Below are 19520 nucleotides of genomic sequence, written 5' to 3'. Positions count from 1 at the left end.
TAAAAACAACAACAAAAGCAACAGCAATGCTACTGTATTTAAATACAATCGGAGGTGAGCCTGGCTTTACATTGCCTAGTCATGACAGCGGCACAGGAGCCATGTTGAACCAGCAATAACAGGCTAATTGTTCTAATTGGGCAGCTGTGTTGCCTTGCAGCGGCAATGTGGCATGCTCAGCATTTCAGAGAATAATACTGTACCACAAATCGCTGGGAAGTGACATAGCCCTGACTCTGGACTGGGGATGACGAAACACTTTCACTAACCACTTACCCCAGCATCCACATTCTGGGGAAAGCCTTGTACAGCAATAACTGAAGATACACCATAAGAGGGACATACTCACTCCATGCAGTCAACCACAACACTCTAGTAGTCGAGTTTAAGTGATTCAAGTATTTGGAGCATTTTATTTTGTAGTTTCAATTTGAAACAGAAAGCTGTGGGTTTTTTTTAATGAATCAGAACGTTGCATCTAGGGATGTCCCGATACGCTTTTCTCGCTCCCGATCCGATCCCGATACCACAATTTCTGTGTTACCGATACCGAATACTGATACCAGTGTTGTGATCTCGTGTTGTGTTTATAGCTATCTAGCTATATATCTCGTGTTGTGTTTATGCTGTGGCAACACTTGCAGTTTGGGCAACTCGAAAGCAAACTCCACATGCCACAACCTTTTATGTCAACCCCTTACCTCTGTGTCGGATCAGTGGTTAGACTGGCATATTCGCCGATACCGATATGACCTGATAAATAAGGGCCAATACCGATACAGTATCGGGACATCTCTAGTCGCATCCCTCCAGGGTATGGGACGTAGCTCCATTACATGTGCGTGTGCGTGTGTGACGCGTGCGTTGAGTTTGTTTGTTTACTTGTCACAGAGAGACGGGCGGTAAAGCTTGTGGCTTATTTAAAACCTATAATGTTTTCAGATACATATTTTAGCATGATGATTAAGATTAAAACGAGTAATACACTCTCTGGATGTCATCTTGAATGAGATTAAAAGATTAAAAAAAAAGATATTCATGCAGGACTCGACACGTCATCACGCTTTCGTTCAAAGGAAGTAATTAAAATTGGATTTTTATGGACCTTTGATATAAAAATACACAAATATGGAAATTTTCCCATTGGTGTGGCATAGATTGTGAGGTATGCCCATATATGATGACCACAGATATGCTCGAAAAGGGTGAAAAAACCTAGAGGACAAACTGTGAATCCATTCTGTGTGTGTTATAATCTGTTTGACTATAGTGTTGCTACAGCTTCTCTCGTTGTGGTGTGGTGTGAGTCTCCATGGCTAAGCACAGAGAGACAGAGATAGGCTGAAACAGAGAGACATTGGCATTTGGCAGCGATCGAGACAAGCTAACCAACCAAGTCAGTGCACTCGCATCCCCTTTCACAGCCCATTCACACTGTGACATTTCCTATCAGAGCGTAAGAGCCTAAAAAAAGAACACCAGGCTGTGTTAGCAGAGCATAACTGGGCATTAGGAATTCTATTAGGGGCTCTAATGAACACCCAGACAAGGCCGCTCTCAGGTCGAGGGAACTCAGTCACCCCCTGGTGTGATTACATGTCAGCGCCGTCCAGCAGGGGAACGATGTGTGTTATTGCATGTGCAAGTGTGCGCGCACTTGCACATGCAATAACACACACACACACACACACACACACACACACACACACACACACACACACACACACACACACACACACACACACACACACACACACACACACACACACACACACACACACACACACACACACACACACACACACACACACACACACACACACACACACACACACACACACACACACGATGGACGTGCTGGCACTTGAGCAGCCAATCTCAATGGCCTGCAACACTTTATAATTAATTTGACCAAAAACATTGTATATGTGTAAACGAGCTTTTACTAAAAGGCCCGGTGCTTGATTAAACTCAGGGAACAGTCCCCCAATGCTGCTTCATTTAATTCTAACTCCTACCAAATGAAGTCACATTTTAAGGGGAGTCCTTTTGAATTGCAGCTGTGAGATATGCTGCTCCAAAACGCTATGATAGCTTGGTCTCTTGAACCACCCCATTAGTTGACCTGGGTTGCCCAGGACTCTATATTAGGTCCGCTCCCTTTGGCCCTCAACACCAAATCTCTTCAGCAATAAGAGCGTTGTGATCTTGTAGATTGGCTAGCCTATTTTTGACCAATGTTCAACCCCAGAAAATAGTCGCTAGGGTCCATGTGGATAAGAAATAAACTGCATTAACTTGACAGTGTTTTATATAAGCACATACAGTAGCCTGTGGAGTCTTGTATAGCGTAGTGTACTGCAGCACCCCAGAGAGACAGAGGAAACTGTGGGGTCTTGTATAGCGTAGTGTTCTGCAGCACCCCAGAGAGACAGAGGAAACTGTGGGGTCTTGTATAGCGTAGTGTTCTGCAGCACCCCAGAGAGACAGAGGAAACTGTGGGGTCTTGTATAGCGTAGTGTACTGCAGCACCCCAGAGAGACAGAGGAAACTGTGGGGTCTTGTATAGCGTAGTGTACTGCAGCACCCCAGAGAGACAGAGGAAACTGTGGGGTCTTGTATAGCGTAGTGTACTGCAGCACCCCAGAGAGACAGAGGAAACTGTGGGGTCTTGTATAGCGTAGTGTACTGCAGCACCCCAGAGAGACAGAGGAAACAGGACACCATGGAAGGGATGCTCATGGCTCTGACCAAACTTGGTCGCAGCTTTTTTGGTCGCAGGCCATTATATTACATGAGATCACCAGTACTGAGTTGACGAGAAGAATCATACAATTACCAGTAATAATAATAATAATGAATTGCATTTTAATAGCGCTTTTCCAAGTGCTCAAAGCGCTTTACAATGGTTCATTCATTCATACATTGGGAGGTGAAGCGGCGAACAGTCACAGCTGAGCCACAGCCGCCCTACATAAAACAAGAATTGATCAATGAATTAATGAATCGCGACACGTTGTGAGCTTGTAGATCTGCTATTTTCAAATGGCCGAAATGTATATATGGCTGAAGTGGCAAACGTGTGTTTTCTAATCAAAATTAATATCTCCAAAGTGACTAGCAGTATAGCAACTAAAGTTTTGCCCCGGCCAGCCTGCCCCTGCCCAAGTGCCCAGTGTGATTCCTGGTCTAGAGGGGCGGGTTCTGGCGATAACAGCAGGTGGATCCTTTTGGTTGCCTATAGCCACTCCCTGAAGAAGAGTCTGTGGAAACCGGTCAGTGTTTGGTGGCTTTTAAATGGCTTTAAAATGTATAGCCCTATTGAGTAAATAAAGGCTTTTTAAATTAATACTCGCTAGAGTTTGAAGCCTGTCCCAATGGGACCCCTCTTCCCTGGATTCTATTGGTTCACTGATTCTGAGCGTCAGTTTGACTTGGTATCTCCGTCTGTGTGTTATGTGTGGGTGTAGATTTTCTTCCGAATAGTGAAAGTATGACAGAGGGGGGTATGTCATGTGTTGTGGGAGGTGGGAGTTTTGGAGCTTGAAATGTACAAATGTTTTATTATCAAATATATTTGAGTAGCAAAGTAAAAGTACTAAGTCTACAAGCTCATAACGCGTCACATTTCACATCCCCTGTTTTGAGGGGCGATAGCCCCTCCTATGTCCAGCTTCTAGTGTGTGTGCACTAGAAGCTGTCCTACACAAACATTAAATGCCATGACAATGAATGGACAATTTTTTGTGTTTGTGCAAACGCAAACTTTGCGTAACGCAAACATTGAAGACGAAGGCGAGGACGTAAATTCTGATTGGCCCGGAATGAGATGATGATGTATGATGATAAGATCGCCCCTCACTTCACACAGGTGTGCTTTTTCGAGTAGAAGTAGTTTACACAAACCATCAAAGCTGGCCCCTCAAAAATGGAAAGTATACCTCAAAATCGTGCTGTGCATTGTAAGCACTTGTATAGGCTAGTGTTCATAAATACAGATAACATTTCCAAAAGCCATACAATACTGAATGTATATTCAGTAGGCTATATGACATTTCAGATTGAGAGGTATTCTAATCTCATGTCCATGGCCAAATACAATTACATATCAATTTGTATCTGTCATAGACAGTTGAGTAACATTCTCCATTCCAGTCCTATGGGTATTGCAGGCTCCATAAAACTCTGCTAACTTTCTCCTGAACAAGCAGCCCCAGTAATGCTGTAAAGGTTAGATTTAGTATACAATTTTGATAGGGTTCATGTCCTAATAATAAAAACTGAATGTGCATATAAAGCTAATTTGGTAAGAAGACAATGCAGTATATTACCCAAAGAATGTACCCTCTGTGTCAATCTGCACCAATATTCTAGATAAAATCACACCTGTATGAAGTGAGCGGTGCAACTGTACCGTGTCCCGACCACCAGGAACGCGCCCAGGGGGCCGGCCCGGTTCTGGCGAGCCGCCCTGTGTCCGAGACGGTCGAGAAATGACAGAGTTACCATGTGGGGCTCCTCGGGGGGTCCCCGCAACATCCAGACCCCCAGGAACGTGCCCAGGGGGCCGGCCCGGTTCCGGCATGCCGCCCCACGTCCGAAACGGTCGAGAAATGACAGTTTTGCAGCTTTCCGTGCTGGGACACGCACGCACGCACACGCAGACACACACACCTCCGTAATGGAGTGGTGGCACCGCTCAAAAATAGAAATGTAAAGTACAACATACTCCTTGTGTTTCACAATGACGAGGCCCAATAGCAAGTAAACATTCTAGGAAGTATTTCACATGATGTCACCTCATCCAATCTTTTTCACTCCAAGTGACATGAATGTGGCATGAATAATTGCTGTCCACTCTCTTCAGGGGGTACAGTTACACTGAAAGTCACTATCAACACGGCGGCATGCCGGATCAAAAGCAAGGTGGCGCTTGAAACTACACAAAATCTATCTCATTACCGACTCCACGTTGTCAGCTACATCAAAGTATCTCTCCAGTCTGATCTCATTTGAAGAAGACTGGTTGGTGTGTAGGGTGAGGGTAGAAATGCTCTCTGGGAAGACATAAAAGCACAAGAGGTACTGTAGCACAGCCTTGTGGCTGTGAGAGTCTGCCTCCCAAATTAGAAGCACCTTGCTGCCAAGAGCTGGTGTCTGTGTACAGTATATGTGGTGTGATGCGTATATACTGTATAGGCCTGGATCCTACAGCCCCACTTGAGTTTTGAAGTGGAGATTATGTAGCCCAGCTTTTGGGCGTGTTGCGCGAGTGTATCTTGTGTTTCATGCAGCCTCCCTATCTCTCTCTCTCTCTCCGTCTCTTTCTCTCTCTGTCTCTCTCTCTCTCTCTCTCTGTCTCTCTGCTGCAGTGCAGGCCAGGAAACTGTCGCCTCGTCCTCCTTGGGGGATATGAACGCCTCAGCTGACAGGAAAAGTTTATTTCTCTCTCTCTCTCGCTCTCTCTCTCTCTCTCTCTCTCTCTCTACCTCTCTCTACCCCCCCCCCCCCCCCCTCTCTCTCTCTGTCTCTAGAACATAAAGTTTATGTAGAGGCACACACCACTCTAGATAAACTAGAACAATTCCTTGGCCCTGAACAGCCGGGAGTGTCATTTGGGGTACCAGGGGAAGGGGATTGCCATCACGCATTTCGCATTTAAACCTCAAATTCATGTATTTTGTGCATACTTTCTCCACCTCTGAACGCTGCAAAACAATCTGATTTATTACATATATATTGATTTAGTTTTTCTGAAATGATGCCTCTTCTAACAATGCAGGATTGTGAATGACAATCAGGCTGACAGTCTAATGGCTGTTCATGCGTACGCTGCGTTCAGTCTCCATTGCTGACCTTTCTGGTGGACATACAGATTTTCATCAGAGAATCATCTGCAAGTCAGTATACTGTGCAAAAGCATTACATTTTAATATAGCGATGAGTGCTCAATTGCAGCCAATCCAAAGCGCTTTACAATGTACATTACATATACACCCACACACCCAGAGGAAACCATACAAAGCACCAACCTGCTCGTCGGGAGCAGTTATAGGGTTTCAGTGTCTTGCACAAGGACACTTCGACACTAACCCAGGCATAGCTGGGGATCAAACCGAGAGGCGAGAACCTTCCATTTCCTAACCGGTCTATTTACCTCCTGAGCCACTGCCGCCCCCAGTAATTTGATATTTAGAAAGAGAACAGCCCCGGCACCCTGTCTTCACTTAGGCTACATGGAAACGTATTAATGCAAGGTTTCAGTCAATAATTGACCTTCATGAGACATCTCTATCCTGATGCCACAGGCACTGTAGCCTCGGGGACCACAAGCGCACATAGGCGTTGTGAATCAGCGAGCTGCTGATTATTAAAACAACTAAACTTTCTGGACTCGGCGGACCGATCTATGTACTCAGTTTATTGATCAGAACTACATCAGTAGCAGTGGTATGCAATGTGAAATAGCTGTTAGTCTTGAAGTCACTTTGTTCATATCAACATTTTATTTAAGTTCATAAAATGAAATGTTTTGGGAAACTGATTTTGAATTTTAAATCCCATTGTTTTGACGCAAGGAAGTCATAAATATAGAGTGTCTTCTGTGTATCTTTCAGCTGAGGTCATGACATCGGGCACACGGAGGCAATTTCTCAGCGGAATCAAGATTCAAAAATGAAAAAGGGTTTAGCAGCAACATGTTCGTGTGGCAAAGTCTGCAGGCGTATAGTGTGTGGATTTAGAGAGTGTCGTTGGCTATTGTTCTTTAGTAGTGTGGTCCCCAAAAACAGTCCAATGAGTATAATGAACAAAATGAGTGCTTACGTGTTTGGAAGTTGGCGATGACGGTGCCACTGGTCAGAGGCCCCTTGGTAGCATAGAGCGCTACAGTATAGCTGGTGCTGGGCTTCAAACTGGTGAGCTGCTGCTCCTGCCTGTTGCCTTCCACAAAAATGGTGTCCGTTGAAACTGAAAAACACAGAAAGATACAGTAGAACACTCATAAACTATTTCTTCTATATCAGTGGTTCTCAAACTATTTCTTGTCAAGGACCCCCATCTGAAAATATGTTGTTTCAGGTACCCCCAGACGCAAATATTTGAGTTCGCTATGAAATAATATATATATATATAATTATATATATATATATATTCAAAGATTTTCACACATTTTCACGAAAAAAAAAAAAAAAAAAAAAGCAGATCTGCAAGCTCGGTGCCGCACTATGAGCTTGCAGATCTGCTATTTTTCCAACAGCTAAAGTTCAAAATAATGGATAAAGGTTAAGGTGACACAGCGTTCCAGACAATCCTTAAAACTCTTTCAGCGCCACCAGTCTTTAAGTGCCAATTATCCCATTATAAAGAAAGAAAGAATTTGTAATTATATTATGCATGTCACCTGTACACCAGATTAGAGGAATCTTCTAAATATGGATGAAAATAAATAAATAAATCGAATTCCCAAGGGAAGACGTCTTGACGCCCGTGGCATCCATTCAGTGCCACCTGGTGGTCACCAGTTTAGGCTCTGAGTGCCAATTCTCCCATTATAAAAAAAGAGAGGGCGTTTTAAAAAAAAAGAAGAAAGAAATGTAAAAAAAAAATATATTCTTTTTTTTTTATTATTATTATTACGGGATTGCGTCCCTGGCACTTATCCTGTTTTAATAGGCAATTAGACGTCTTGACGTTTATGGCTACTAAACAGTTTTAATGGGTTAAACGCATAATATAACCATGTCATAGATAATCAAGTATTTTAATCATGCTGTAGACTTTTATTCTTATACTGCAATCATGTTATTTGTAATATAATATCTTGCTGTTTATAAATCATGTTCTAAATGTTTTATTGTGTTGTTCATACTGTAGGAAGAGGCTCTGTGCAGGGCTTCTTGCCTCCTCCTGGCACTTTTTATTTAATATTTTGCTTACTTTTGTATTGTTCTTGTATTGTGCAAAATCAAATCAAAAAGTTTAAAGCGCTTTGAGCACTTGGAAAATCGCTATAGAAATGCAATTCATTATAATTATTATTCAAATGAATCAAATATACTTTGATTACATACTGCTTTGGGCAGAAAGGAACCGTGCGACATGTTGCTCGGAATACACATTTCAATTTCAACTGAAAAATGTCATTGTGACTTTTCTGTCAAAGCAGAATTAGACTTTAGGATGGAGTCTTGAGTCTTGACTCAATTTATCCAGACACATTTGAATTTATATGATATTACAGTATGTTATAATGACGAATTCAGAAGAAGAAAAGATGAATAATTATTTTAATCCAATAAATTGTGTATCACTTTTAAGCATACTGTATCGTCCAATTTACAAAATACAATTTCAACTGGCTAATATGTGTTTCTCAATTCTGGAACTTGAAATACTCTAAATGTTTTGGTACAGATTAAAGCTAACTTCACAATGACGGCAATGCAAAATTAAACAAAATAAAAAGCCCAAATCCATTCAGACCTAATAACATAGTTCATTAATCTATGCAGGATCTGTTCTCTGTTTCTATGGAGAATAACATGGGCTCATCTTAAAATCGTCTCATATAAGCATTGTGGTCCAAAAATAAACAAGCTGTCTCTGCGTTATTGTCAGGGAGGTGTCTCTGTATCGTTTGCGACAGTCAGTCACTCATAGCCTAATCCCTAATGATAGAGTCTGTTTCTAGTGAAAAGTTAACTAATTCAGTAGCAGTAACAATAGCGTTTTCTCTGCAGTCAGTTGATTCTTCATTATTCCATGAGTGAAACGGCCGGGATGACATGTGCTTATTTTTCAAACACAGTTCTTATATGAGATACCGATATTGACGTCAGACTTCGGTGCTCCATAGTTATACTAATAACATAGATAAATTATCCTAGATTAATTATATCAACTAAATTGATTACGAAAAATCAACCAGAAAGAAAGTAAAACAGCATGACATCATCACCACACAATCTGACCTAATAACAAAGGACATTTAATGACTACGTCAAAGTGTCAATAATTCAGTGGCATGCGCTTGGTGGGCTGTCTTGTCATTTGACTTATAACTCGTGTTGACAATGATGAAAGCTGTATTGACTGGCCAGGGCGATCTGCTTTCCAAGTGTGTGTCAAGTGTAAGGACGATGGCCAGATCTATTACTGACTTGGCCTGTCAGCACCTTACTCACTCGCAGAAACTGTAGTGTACAGTATACTTTCACTTAATCAGGGCATAGACAAATGTGTGTTGGGTTCCTAATATTTCATGGTTATATTTTAGTTATGAACGTTAACTTTCACGATACTATCAATGTTTGATACCATGTGCACGTAAAGGTTTTAATATTAGCACATTACATATGGCATCACAAATTACTTTTGTGATGGATGTCAATTGTCAACAAAGAACTTTGTATCTCTGTAACTGACTTAGCAGCTGTTGGCTGACAGAGGTTGTAAATCCCCGGTCGTCGACTCTATGGTTCCAAGAAATATGGATTTCTCTCGGTAACTGGATGCGGGTTGGTGTACAGTAAAAGCCACGGACAACGGAAAATATGATTCTCAAAGACACTTTATCAAAGTCAGAGGTTAATGTCTTCATGGTTGAGATTGAGTGTGGTTAAAGGTTTGACTGGTTGTTACTTTTGTGAAGTGTGACAACTGCCAACGGCAGCTTGTTTTTATTTGAAACTTAAGATTCCCTTTGACACTTATGGGAGCTACTATATGGTCGTATTTCAGCCCTCCATCCTTGGCCGGGGGCCGGGTTCCACATATCCATCGGGTGGTCGTAATCAGAATGTGGAGGTGGCCGACTTGCCTTGGCAGCCATCCATTCGTTTCAGGGAACACATTTTATACTGACTACTGGGAGAAAGCTAAGTGGATATTGCTCGCCTACTTGGATAGGACTGAGGCACACTGAGGTTGAAAAATATAGTATAGCCTACAGAGATTTGGGTACAATGTAGCAGTTGATAAGAGGTATCACACAGTCATATCTCACTTTGAAATGTGCAGGCCGAAACCATTTCCGCTGAGCATCCAAGCTCTTTGACTCCTGGCAGGAGACACTGACTTATTACACTGTACCTTTGACACTGAAAGTTGACCGTTATGCACCCGGATGTGGCTTACACACAACATGATCAGATGATGAGATGCATACACAAACTAACTCATAGAAAGCAAGCCAGTGTTAACCCATTCTGAACGGGCACATTTTGGTGTCAGCATCATGTTATGCTTTAGCTATTGAAAAATAGCAGATCTACAAGCTCATAGCGCGCCACTTGTAGGTCTGCTATTTTTTGAAAAATCAAAGAGCGACTGACATTTTTAGAATCTGATCTCAGGTCAGAACTCAGAATGGGTTCATCAGACCAGTGTGTGTCCGGCGGAAACCTCGTATGAATCTGATCTCAGGTCAGAATGGGTTAATGTTGACCAGCAGTATAAAATGTGCATATTGGAGCTTTCTGTGGTAGCAATGTAGCTGGTAATAATGGATGAAATGAATACTAAGTACTACGTGGATCCATTTAAGGTAATTCATCCTAATTCCTAATCCCTTTATAAATCCATCCATCCGTCCCATACCTTGGTTGTATGTGAGGGTGAGCACATAGTTGTCAACGCTGGACAGAGGGGCGTTCCACCTCAGCAGGGCTCCTTGTGGAGCGATGTTGAGGGCAGTCAACTCAGTGGGCATGTCCATGGCTGGGAACACAACACAACACAAACAAATAAGATCATTTGTCCTTGTAATGTATCCAAAACAATACAATCTATCAATGACAAATAAGTAAAGTTGGGTGCCTTCAGCTTAGCTGGTGTGTCTAAATCTGTAGTAAACAGAAGGAGAAGTCAATATACGTACAGTAAGACGTCTGGGGAAATCCTGATAGAATCAAATTGTGTTATTGGGCCCTATTTTGGGTTATTTTGCTGTTGCAGCTGTAGTACTAGACAGGTTTTTCCATATCTTGGCTGGCGAAGCTGTCCTCTTTACCAAGGACAATGGCAGAGGAACAAATATGGTTTGGAGGGACTACTTTATGGCCAGTAAAATAGAATCAATAAATATTTGGAAGGCCTAATGGATTTTTTCCAGGCATCATTCACTTTCTGGAGATTGTTATATCTTAACGTCCACGTCCGGTACAACTACAGTACATAGACATTTTGTTAACTGCAGGTAATCACAAACAGTGTTTAACAGTTTCCGTGCCGGGAATGGATTACTCCAGGTTAATGTCGCTGCCGTATCGGACATACCCGCCTTTTGTTTTATGTGTTTAATCCGCCGTAATGTAATGAATCAAAAGAAAATCCGTCTTCGTCGCGGAGTATGAGACTGGATGCCTTCGCTGTGATGACGAAACCGGAAATCGTCACATGCTGTGGGCTGCTAGGGCTTCTGGGAAATTGAGGCCAATGGAAATGCATTGGGTGCAACGCCTCATTGAAACCAATCTTGTGTGCGTCTTCCGGGTGCACCAAGATGGTGGATGCTACACACAGATCATAACAAACCACGGGAGCTTTTTTTGATGGATTTTCGCGGATTAAAAGCCCAAATAATTCAGCGTATGCTCTAAAGGTAATACAACAATCTCGGCAGTGAAGGGGGGTTGATTAAAATGCGGGTTAATCGTAAAAAACAGTCAAACTGTTAATGTGATTTAATGTATGGTGCTGTGGATCTATTGTGTTTACTTCCTACCAACGCCCATCATTTCCACACTCTCTCTCTGTGTTGGTGTGCACGGCTGAGATCATTTTGATCATTATCCGCTTGCAGTAAGCATAGTGAATACACGTGAGGTGTGCTTTATTTAGTCAATAAAGTATTCTTTCGGGATTGTATTCATGCTCGATTCACTAGAAATGAAATAACCAAGTGTACCTAAGTGGTCATGAGGGGTAATACAAACCCAACATTATTTTGACCCAAATCTATGCTGTAATTATAGAAACCCATGTAACAGTACAGTACTTCTGTTACCTCGTAATAATGTTCTTCCCCATTTCCATCACATTTGCAGAGCTACCAACCTGCTATACGCCTAGAATTGCGTGGTTGGTACACAAAATGTGTGCAGGTTGGCAGCTCTGCATTTGTAACAGCTTCAAAGGGGAATTATACAGTGACATATGCTGAATAAAGTGTCACGTTAAGCCTGGTTTAATAATTTGTCCTGCGACAGTGTTGCGTGCCGGAAAATATCCGACCTACAAGCTCACAACGCGGCGAGGAAGAGATGTGTTGTTAGCTTGTAGCACTGCTATTTTCTTAGCTTAGAAATAGGCTTCAGCCTCTAGAGCTACCCCCCCGTCCCCAGGCTGCCGGACATGCCAAGATTGCGATGGAATTTAATTATACCTTTACCCCCAGTGTTTCAACCCCAATTTCTCCTCAGCCATAATATTTTAGCATTGCAAAATGAGTCTTCTTTTTTCAAGACAGACCGATAAATATGATATGAAGGTCGGCCCAGATGGTGTAATTAATGCCCTCATCACAATCAAAAGACTAGTAAGACTGATTCAGATTGTGCTCATTACCATAGTAGTTGCTACTGAATCCTCATCACTGGGGCCATGTTAGATGAACAAACCTGATTAAAATAATTCGTTTAATTGCAAAACAGTTTAATTGAATGTATTGGAGACTTGCCGGGGTGAATTAAATCAGCGATGGAAACATGGAGATGGTGCGTTCAAAAAAGAAAAATAAAGAAATATATATCATCACTCAAGTGCTATGAAATCTAATCATCATTATCTCCATTTCCCGCTCCAGTTACGGATGACTACATTAATGATAATATCGTCGCTGTCAGATCTGCTATTTTTTTTGCTACTTACTGTATATGTGACACTTTAGTATGACGAAGTAAGGAATTAATTTACGGAAAACATAACATGTTGAATTATAGGAGCTTTCTCCTATAAGTGGAGGATGGTGCAGTTGGGAGTCAGGACAGCTAAGACAAGCTATGAGTTGGCGTCCCTATTTTGGGCATGTAATTACAGGTGAAAAACATTTACAACAATTATCAAACATAGACATGTTGTGAGCTAGATCGGCTATATTATAGCTTATTCATTGGATAGCATACTTATAAGTATAAAATATGGCTTAAGATGTTAAACAAGCACAAAACTGCGAACACACCAAAAGGGCAAAAAATGCATGCATGGACTTCCTCTCTAGTAATATGACCCTGAGGCCTGAGCGATCCCAGTAAATGACTGCATAATGTATATATTGTTTTTACCAACATTAAAGATTGCCTCGTTCTCAACAGCACCACAGGACAGTGGGACATTTTCCTTTCTTAGAACACACTGCACTCCACCACAGGTGTTCACAATAAGAGTCATCAATCCCCAACATGCTCCGCCCTGGGAGGGAGGCTGCTACTACTCCCAGCCTTTCTATTCCCCTCCAAGTTCTCAATAGTTGTACTGTAGTACTGTTGCTGTACAATTCACATGTTTTACACGCACGCATGCACACACACACAAATTAATCTTTGTACCGGTAATAGCTCTTACAAGGCAAGAAGTTAGACACCAGACCATTAGACATGATTCCCTCTGTAGTCAGACATACTGGGCCTTCGGTTTGACCTCTCATTACTGTGGAAGCTGCTCTGCTTCTCTGAGTGAAACCCCTATGCAGGTTAACAGTGAAGCCAATGCTAGTCACTGTGTGTGTGTGCGCGTGTGTGTGTGTGTGTGTGTGTGTGTGTGTGTGTGTGTGTGTGTGTGTGTGTGTGACTGTGTGTGTGACTGTGTGTGTGTGTGTGTGTGTGTGTGTGTGTGTGTGTGTGTGTGTGTGTGTGTGTGTGTGTGTGTGTGTGTGTGTGTGTGTGTGTGCGCATGCATGTGTGTGTGTCCAGGATCGGACTATACAGCCACCAGAAGACTCACAAATAGGAGAAGATGGTCATCATTGGAATGGACACGATGGACAACCACAAGCAAGCAAGCAAAAGTGTGTGTGTGTGTGTGTGTGTGTGTGTGTGTGTGTGTGTGTGTGTGTGTGTGTGTGTGTGTGTGTGTGTGTGTGTGTGTACGTGCACGCACACATGTCTGCACACATGTGTGCATGATCTTCAGCCTCTTCATTGCTAACTTCTTAACTTAACTTAACTAAAAAAAAATATATATATATATATATCCCTACTTTGCTAACTGTTGTTCAGCACTGCAACACCAACCTATCAAGCTGAGCTGTTCTGACAGACATAATCCACTGCTAAAAATCTCATCACGCATCTCTTTCTTTCTCCACTGAAAACATAACCTCTGACCCTTCTGTTGGCGTCTTTCATTTTTGACACGTCTCTGTTCTTACTTTTAGCCCCTGCCTATAAGCTTCTCCTCTGACTGGGCTCACTGAAAATGTAAGCCTTGATTTGAATCTCTCTTTCATTATCTTACTCCCTCTCCATGCCCTGTTTGGAAGTGTCCTCTCCCATCCTGTCTGAGATAGAACAGAGAGAGAATAAAGTGAAATCTGATTTGACTGTAAGAGCGGCTTCAGGGACCACATCACACCCATCCTCCGCGAACTCCACTGGCTCCCTGTCAAGTCCAGAATTCAATTCAAAATACTCACCATCACCTACAAAACCCTCAACAACCAGGCCCCCCTCTACCTCTCTGAACTCATCAACCGCCATGTCCCCTCCCGCTCCCTCAGGTCAAGCACTGCCAACCAACTGGAACCCCACAAATCCAACAAACGGACATGGGGAGACAGGGCCTTCGCAGTGGCTGCCCCTTCTCTCTGGAACTCACTCCCAACTCACATCAGAGCTGCCCCCACCCTCGAAATGTTCAAAAGCACACTCAAAACCCACCTTTTCAAACTGGCTTTCCCTACATAACCCCCCCCCCCCCCCCCACACACACACACACACACACCCTTCTTGTTTGTCCCTCTTCTAGTTTTTAACCTTTTAAACCTTTTTAAATAGTTTTAATAGTTTTCTAATAAATATGTCTGAACTTCTTTCTGTAAAGCGCTATATAAATCGTATATATTATTATTCATCTTGTTGCTCTGTGATTGAACTGTGCTTAATTTCCCAAACTGGACTATCACTTTCACAATCTTTGAATGCTACAATGCTTTTTTATTTATTTTTTAAGTTTGACAAAAAAATTACAAAACTATAAATAAAAATACTTTCATGCCAATGCTTTTGTACTTTTACTCAGGTAAAATGTTGAATACATGCCTTTTACTTGTAATTTAGTAGTATTTAAATTCCAACTTTTACTAGTAAAGACATCTGAGTATTCTTTCTTCCACCACTGGTCTTGAGAGACTACTCTGTGTAGGGAGGAGGGAGCCTCCTCTATCTTTGGGGGGCCTCTGCTCTGCGTCATTTTTACGAGTACCGTCGTTAGGGCATAAGTGGTGACCCGCGCATGTTCCACTTTGTGCAAACCGCCTCGAATCCATCTCGCAAAGGCCACGGACACCCGGGCAAAAACAAAACAAAATGCAGCCCCCGGTTTCCTTTAGCAGACTCTTGAAAATAATTGATTATGGAATTAAAGTCAGCTGCGAGGCTTCACATTTTCCAGGTCATTACATCCTTGGCCAAACACTGTCGGATTACTCCTTCCAAATCCCTCATTTGCTTTAGTCGCCCAAACACCGCGTTAAATGTTTCCCCGGTCGGGCGTTGCATGGTGAATGTTATTTAGCAACTAAAGAAGCGCTGTGCCGTCAGGCTATATATTCTTGTAGCGAAGCAACAAATGTTGAGCGTAATTTTTAAGTGCAGCGTTCATTTTCCAGGAAAAAAGGAGAATTAATAGCAAGAGAGGGTGGAGAGAAAAGAAGAGTCAGAAGAGGACGAAATGAGAGGGAGGAAGATATAAGAGCTGTGTGGGAGGGAGACAAACTAGAGTCTTGAACTAATGAGACAGTTTCCTATTACAAATGAGGAAGTTGAGACTGAGTATGTCTGCTGTGCACTAAAGGAGTTTGTCTGAGGATAGAGACAGAGACAGAGACAGAGAGAGAGAGAGAGAGAGAGAGAGAGAGAGAGAGAGAGAGAGAGAGAGAGAGAGAGAGAGAGAGGAAGAGAGAGAGAGAGAAGGGTTCACACTTCATAGAGGTTGCACTGGCTTCACAGTAATGAGCGGACCCACACACTCTCCTCTGCCACCTCACACTCATGTCCTTCAGTTCACTATGTAATGGAACAGTGACATGTCATTGCAAGTGAGTGTTCACGTATACATTTTGGAACTGCTGCAGCCATAATTAGTCTCTATGGCAATACCTTTGTAATGTAGGAACCATTACATAATTTGGTTTTACTGCTCCGTAAAGTTCTTAAACTGCACACCATTTATATCAACTAGATGATTAGGCTAAGCACATATATATAAAGCATTTAATTCAGACGTCACAGTGAGAGGATTCTCTATTCCACAGTTTCTCAAAGTGGGGTCTGGGGACCTCCAGTGGCCCTTGGAGGGGGTTCCAGGGGCTCCCCAGCAAGATGTGCTAATATAGCATCAAGATCAGTTGAACCACACTAACCCTATTTTATACTTTTGGTCATTCAAAAATAGCCGATCTATAAGCTCTAACAATCATAAATGTGCTGCTCCTGGAGCCACTTAGTGCCAGTTGTAACAGAAGGCCCTCTGAGTTAAAAGATTTGTTTTACATTGTACACTGTCTATTAACATGGTATTGCTGTGTGGTACAGTATTACCTGTTCTATCAACATGGTATTGCTGTGTGGTACAGTATTACCTGTTCTATCAACATGGTATTGCTGTGTGGTACAGTATTACCTGTTCTATGAACATGGTATTGCTGTATGGTACAGTATTACCTGTTCTATCAACATGGTATTGCTGTGTGGTACAGTATTACCTGTTCTATCAACATGGTATTCCTGTGTGGTACATTACCTGTGAAGACGGACATGGTGGCCACCTTGCTCTCCAGACTGCCTCTGACAGCATTGAGGCTCACCTCGTACTCAGTGGCAGGAAACAAGTTGGACAACGTGTAGTTGGTCACGTCGCTGTCCAGAACTACACTGTCCACCCGCCCTGCATGTTGGAAACAACACAGAGACACACTGTTCATAAATGGTAAATGGTGCATTTATATAGCGCCTTTATCCAAGGCGCTTTACATAGATTGTGCATCACATTCACCCATTCACACACACATTCATACACCGATTGCGGCGGAAGCCATGCAAGGTACCAACCAGCACATCGGGAGCAATTTGGGGTTCAGTGTCTTGCCCAAGGACACTTCGACATGTAGACAGGAGGAGCCGGGATTCGAACCGCCGACCCATGGATCATTGGACGACCTGCTCTACCTCCTGAACCACAGTCGCTTATAACTACACTGTTCATAACTACACTGTCCACCCGCCCTGCATGTGGGAGACACACTGATGGGGAATCTGGTGGACGGGTTTCTGAAGTACCGACAGCCCTCCTATGAGACACAGACAGAGTAGAAAAAAATCACACCCGTGTGAAGTGAGGGGCGCTAATATATACACACACACACACACACACACACACACACACATACACACACACACACACACACACACACACACAAGCTGTCTTACTGATAGCATCAGACACCCGCGTCAATGACACTTTCAATGTGCCAGGGCCTTCGGAGTGCATTACGGGACTTCGCTATGACAAGAAGACAGGGGGGAAAGAATGGTTACGTCAGTTCGCACACTATACTGCACCTCGTGCTGACTGGTAGGACATCTTGTAGTAGTCGAAGGGAGCCAGAGGTTTGATCCAGGAGATAGTCACCAAATCCTCTGTCACATAGGACACTGCCAACTCCTTGGGCGGGTCCATGCCTACAGAGGGAGAGAGAGCGAGAGAGAGAGAGAAAGAGAGAGAGAGAGAGAGTCAACTGTAAAATGTGATTCAAGTTCCCACAGAGTATTCATGTAACTCTGCAGAGTGTAAGAATCCACCTCATTTGCGCGCGCGCGCGCGCGCACACACACGCACGCACGCACGCACGCACACACACACACACACACACACACACACACACACACACACACACACACACACACACACACACACACACACACACACACACACACACACACACACACACACACACACACACACACACACACACACACACACACACACACACACACACACGCGCGCGCGCGCGCGCGCTGCAGTGTGTATAACCGAGACCATGGCAGTTTGACAGGTGCATACACTGTGGTGTTTTAATCTATTATGAGGTTCATACATTTTCATGCCGAGACATCTCGAAGCCATGACCTTGAACATCCCTGTGCCGCTGCCGCATAATCCCAATTTGGTCCATTTTTAATCCTTTCTCTCAGAATAATTTACATAAACATTACAGCTCTGCGTGCGGGAAGGCAGAGGCAACGTTCATTATGCAAATCTGTAGGAAGAAAAAAAACCCTGACAACAATATCGAGGCATATTTGTGGATATTTCAACCTGTGCTCAGCTACTGTACGAAGAGAGAGAGAGAGAGAGAGAGAGAGAGAGAGAGAGAGAGAGATACGTCATTAGCATTATGATAGAGAGAGATACGTCATTAGCATTATGATTGAGTCTGGTTCACTGGTGGTGGATTTATCCCAGCGACCATTTGTTTTACGTGTCTCCCGGGAGCACCGTGCTGCCACACAGGAAAGGTTATGGCCAAAACAATGTGAGCAAGCAATTAAAACCGATGGGGAGGTCTAAAGCTATTGGAGAGAGAGAGAAAGAGACTGAAGGAGTCAGAGAGAGAGGCGGGTAGAGACATGGGGAGAGAGACGGACAGAATGAGTGGAAGAGAATGAGAGAGAGAGAGAGAGAGAGAGAGAGAGAGAGCAGAGAATGAATGATTGTTCCTTCCTATTATTGTGGATGGGGGGCCCTTATGGGCGCACCTTGTAAAGCAGCCTCTCCAGTCTCTCGCCTATTTCCCAAAGAATAATGTCTATTATTCACAACCATGGGAGGCAATTTATAACTATCTGGCCTCGCACTCATTTAAATTCAGCTGGTATGAAATACGCCAGCATTTAGATAAGTTGTGATTATTCATGTGTGCATATCTTGCTAATTATATTTTGTTTTGGCAGAGCTGGCTGCCAGAAGTAATGGCTGCACGTTTTTGTTTTCACATCAGGCTTCTTGGTGAGAATTCAGAGACTCTATATGCCCCTGAATAGCCATCAATATTGATCATTTCAACGTCATTTAAATAACCCCCATTTCATAGTCGTACGATGGTGCAACAAAATAGCCATCTGCCAGCTCACAGCTGGCTTTTTTCAGTGTCGGCAAAACATAAAAAAAGGTTTCCTCTTGTACAGTATATGTGACAGCTACTGTAGATGAAAATCTGCATTGTTGTTTTGTAAACCAGTGGTTCCAAACTCAGGTTTACCTGATAAAGACGGCTACATTGATTGAAAGCCATGTATGGCCTA

General features: G+C 43.0%; 1 protein-coding gene across 1 annotated transcript in view; it reads right to left on the bottom strand.

Moving 5' to 3' along the window:
• Positions 1-19520, bottom strand: part of tnr (tenascin R (restrictin, janusin)) — a 111063-nt gene that overhangs the window by 36783 nt on the left and 54760 nt on the right. Inside the window, 4 exon segments of the mRNA XM_083781686.1 lie at positions 6826-6969; positions 10600-10719; positions 16960-17103; positions 17778-17897. Coding sequence (XP_083637812.1) covers positions 6826-6969; positions 10600-10719; positions 16960-17103; positions 17778-17897 — 528 coding nt within the window.

Source organism: Protomyctophum parallelum (genome assembly GCF_964188405.1).
Source record: "Protomyctophum parallelum genome assembly, chromosome: 14".
NCBI classification, from domain to species: domain Eukaryota; kingdom Metazoa; phylum Chordata; class Actinopteri; order Myctophiformes; family Myctophidae; genus Protomyctophum; species Protomyctophum parallelum.
Note: the sequence above shows the minus strand (reverse complement) of the source record. Positions and strands in the feature narration are given on the sequence as shown.